The sequence below is a fragment of the Triticum dicoccoides genome, chromosome 7A (genome assembly GCF_002162155.2).
Source record: "Triticum dicoccoides isolate Atlit2015 ecotype Zavitan chromosome 7A, WEW_v2.0, whole genome shotgun sequence".
Classification (NCBI taxonomy): domain Eukaryota; kingdom Viridiplantae; phylum Streptophyta; class Magnoliopsida; order Poales; family Poaceae; genus Triticum; species Triticum dicoccoides.
In genome coordinates this window covers 148,414,728-148,418,691 of record NC_041392.1, presented here as the reverse complement: position 1 = coordinate 148,418,691, position 3,964 = coordinate 148,414,728, and the positions used below count along the sequence as shown (strand labels likewise).

The 3,964-nt window shown below is 39.0% G+C and overlaps 1 protein-coding gene across 1 annotated transcript; it reads left to right on the top strand.

Annotated features, from left to right (window-relative positions):
* Window positions 1-2,110: 2,110 nt before the first annotated feature.
* On the top strand, window positions 2,111-3,851 carry LOC119333310 (BTB/POZ domain-containing protein At5g41330-like). The gene is made up of 3 exons (XM_037606246.1): window positions 2,111-3,002; window positions 3,098-3,174; window positions 3,783-3,851. Exons 1-3 carry the CDS (start codon window positions 2,111-2,113, stop codon window positions 3,849-3,851), a joined length of 1,038 nt encoding a protein of 345 aa, XP_037462143.1.
* The last annotated feature ends 113 nt before the right edge of the window (window positions 3,852-3,964 follow it).

Here is a 3,964-nt window from a genome sequence, read left to right as displayed (position 1 = left end):
CCCCTAAATGGTCGGCCCATTGCGGGAGGAGTGCTGGGTCTCTAGCACATGATTTTTTCTTCCTTTTATTACTTTTATTTATATCTCTGAAGTGGAAAATGTTACTTAAATTTTTAAAGGTTTGCACAACATTTTAAAATGTTGGTAACAATAAAAAATGTTCCCACATTTCAAAAAATGTTTGTGATATTTTTTACTACAATGTAAAGTAATGCTTACATAATTCAGAAAAATGTTCTGTACCATTTGGAAAAATGTATATGTCATTCAAAAAAATGTTTGCGTAACTCAGAAAAAACGTTCCATACCATTAAAAAAGATGCACTACATGACATTTAAGAAAATGTTCACGCATTTTCAGAAGATGTGTTCATGCCATTTTTAGAAAATACAATGCAAAACAATATTTCGTATCAGTCATAGAAAAGTTCTATATGCATTTGAAAATTTGTTTAGCACATATTCGAAAAAATGTTGAAATATATATATTTGATAAATTCTTAGTAATGTATTTAAATTTTTTAAACATGTATAGAAAATATTCCAAATGTATACAAAAATGTAAAATAAGTATAAAAAAGTAGACACCCAAATATGTATTTGAAAAAAATGTTAATCATCTATTTAGAAAATGTTAAAATTGTATAGGAAAATAATTGGTGTACACAAAATATGTGCAATGTGTATGAAAAAACAGGCATGTATTGAAAAAATAATAAAACTAAAAATAGAAATAAAAACCGACAAAAAACACGGAGAAACAAAAGCAAAATAAAACCGGTGAAAACCGAGGCAACAATCCACAAAAGAAAGAAAAAGAGGAAGACCAGAATACTGACAAAAAAACACAGAGAAAACCCTTGTTGAAAGCTTCCAAAACAACTACGAACCGGTCTACATAATCTTTCTAAAACCGTTTTGATGGGCCGATCTTTTAAAAAGCACGAGCCCCGTTACTGTAGCTCTAGAAATAGGCGAGAAATAGCGCTGACCACACCGTGTTTTGCTATACGAAAATCAAGGGGAAAGCAATAGGCGAGAAATAGCCCTCAAGGTGCCTGAGTGTTGCAAGAATTCAAAAGTCCGGGAGAAAACCGAACGATCTCGGGTATGCACCTCCAGATGGGCAGGGGTCGGCCATTTCTCAAGAACAGTAGCTTAGGACCTTTTAGGATTTAGTGTGGTTGCTTGTTCTTAAGGAAACGTTCAAATCAACCAATCATATCAGGATAGATCCAATGTGTGTGATTTTTTGCTTTTCTCAATAGTTAAAAAAACATGCCAGTTTTGAAAGGTAGTGGTAGCTGCATTTAGGCGACTGTGTCCGAGCCATGGGAGAAGACCATATTGGATTAGATATTTAACTCACATTCTAAAATACTACTCCCTGTATAAACAAAGATAAGACGTTTTAGGTCACTGTATTTTTTTCAGAGAGAGTACTACCATTTTCCCCTTGGGGTTCGGACCGTTTTTTTCGAGAAAGGAAAGTTGAGTTCGATCCCAACAAGTCTTTTTTAAGAAAACACCTGTAGTTTTATTCATCATACTCATAACAATTATAAGCACACTAATTTGGATCTAAGATTCAAGAAAATACAAAGTAACTCTTCTGACTAAGAATTACAATGAAATCTCTTGAAAAATACCTTCTTTGTTGTATCAATCTCAGCTAGAAGAAATACTTCAATCTAAAGAGGCTGCAATAAAACGATTTGTCGCTTTTTCACCCGCACACAAATTACTAATAGTGTTTTTTGATAGCACCTTGAGCCGTCCATCCAAAAAGACAAGAAACCTTGGTCGATGAACGCACTTGGGTCTGGGATAATCCCCTAGAAGTGCAGGTCATTTGATCACAATATCTTCACCATGGTGTCGATGAGAGATTTCAACTCCACAAAAAATCAACCAACAAAAAAAGTTTGACACACCAACATAAAGACATAAAATCCGAATAATCAGATCTATAAGGAAAAAAAACTCTCTAACCTCATGAAACCGTAAAAAAAAAGTAAATTTATTCTCATAAAATACGATAATCATTAAACGATGACAAAGATCATGGAACTCTTGAAGATGCGAGGCTGCCCCACCTCTTTGCGCCAAGATGACAGCGAGGGGTAAGGGGACCAAACATTCCCTTGGGGCGCCGGACGGCGCCCCTGCCACAGCTTCCGGTGCTCTATATTGGGCAGACTCGCCTTCTTCTGTGCTGTCTATGGCCGCCACAGCGGCCTCAGAAACGGCGTCACAGTGGCTCTTTGCCAGCTTCGAGTCAGCGCGACGGAATTCGAGCGCCGTGGTGGCCTTCGATCTGAATTCTCTGTCACCTGTAGTGAAAATCGGGCGGAAGGTGGTGTTCGACACGGACATTGAGGCAGCAATACCACCTACCAAGCTCGGCTGGCTTGCTGGGCACAGTCTCTTGCTTGCGGCCGGATCACACTCCGGGCCGGCTGGAATGGTGGGGGACATACGCCTGTGGGATGTCCGGGCAAGCTCGACGGTGCCAGTGTGGGAGGTGAGGGAGAAGGACGACTGCTTTGCAGATGTTGCTGCATCAGACTCACCGTCGGCATTGTTTAAGGTGGGGGCTGCCTCCAGTGAGGTTTTCGTGGCTGACTTGAGGAGATTTGGTGGTGATGGCATCAGTGTGGATCCTTGGGTGTGCATCGGAGACATGCAAAGGGCGGGAGCAGCCACAACATCTCGCAGAAAGGATGGGAATGGTTGTAGAATTGAGTGTTACCGCAGTTGGGTGTTTGTGGCACGAGGTGCATATGCTGAGGTGTGGACACAGGTGGAAATTACATCAGAGCCTCGGGAGAAGAAGGTGATGAGGAGGAATTGGGTAGGGAACGGGCCATCGATGGTTACTGCAGACGGCGAGGAGAAGGCCAAGATCGTAAGCTGGGCCTTCGGAGGCAGCAGAATGGCATTGGCTAGAGTCGATAAGCGGTCTGTTGAGGTGTGGGATAGTGCTTCTGGGACAATATCAGGTGAATAGAGGAACAAGACTACACATGTAAGAAATCTCAAATTCGATTGTTCTTTTTGTTTACCTCTATCAATGTAGTTTTGGTGTTTGTTTTAGGTCAGAGAACAGTCTACACTAATTCTATAAGCTGCCTACGGAAAGAAAAGATTAACAGTATCACATATCACATTTCTGTAAGCAAAAATTGAAGTAGAATTGATTGCGAATCAGAATTGCTTGGTTCCTTTGTGTTAAACTCTTAATTGATAGTAACTAAAAATTCAAAAAAGTAGCATGTGAATTAATCTAATCATTAACCTCCTTACCTGGATATTAGATTAACATCTTCTAGGAGCTCATGTTTGAGAGAAAAAGCTTCTAGAAGCTCATCACATTTCCAGCATCACATGCAAATACAACACGCTTTGCAGTTTTCTGTTTCATCAGAAGTTATGATCAATATTCATTGCTTGGTTCTGTGCACATTGGTGTCCCATGTGTTTGGTAATGAGCACATCTTGTATGATGCAAAGTTGCAAACTAACATGTGTTCTAAATTTTGTTTGCAAACTAATATGACATCATCCTGGCAATTTAATCATGCAAAGTCAATTCTTGTATCCACATTCAATCTAATTAGTTTAACTCATGTCTTCCACCAGAGTGCACAATTAAAAGATTTTATATTTGAGTAACATGTGTAAGGTATGTTTTATTGTTAGCAATAATAATATCGCATAAGGTTAGGAATCTCAAACTCAACAATGATTAAAGTTTGTTTTTACGGCATTCGGTTATGTAGGTTGATCTGATAAATGCTGGAATTTCAAAGGCCGTTGGTTCTGACAGAAACTATCAAATTTCATCTTGATCCATCATAAATTTGGACATTGCAACTAACCAGCTATGCAAACATATCAAATATGAACTCGATGTGTTTGATGACACAGTTCAGCAAGCAAAACCCCACTAAAAAATTCAATC

What these genes read in the sequence shown, in the direction of transcription:
- LOC119333310 (XM_037606246.1), top strand. Translation starts at nt 2,111, where the DNA reads ATGACAGCGAGGGGTAAGGGGACCAAACATTCCCTTGGGGCGCCGGAC. An exon ending in TGCTTCTGGGACAATATCAG is followed by an intron (nt 3,003 to 3,097) that starts GTGAATAGAGGA and finishes TGTTTGTTTTAG; the next exon opens with GTCAGAGAACAGTCTACACT. An exon ending in GTATCACATATCACATTTCT is followed by an intron (nt 3,175 to 3,782) that starts GTAAGCAAAAAT and finishes TCGGTTATGTAG; the next exon opens with GTTGATCTGATAAATGCTGG.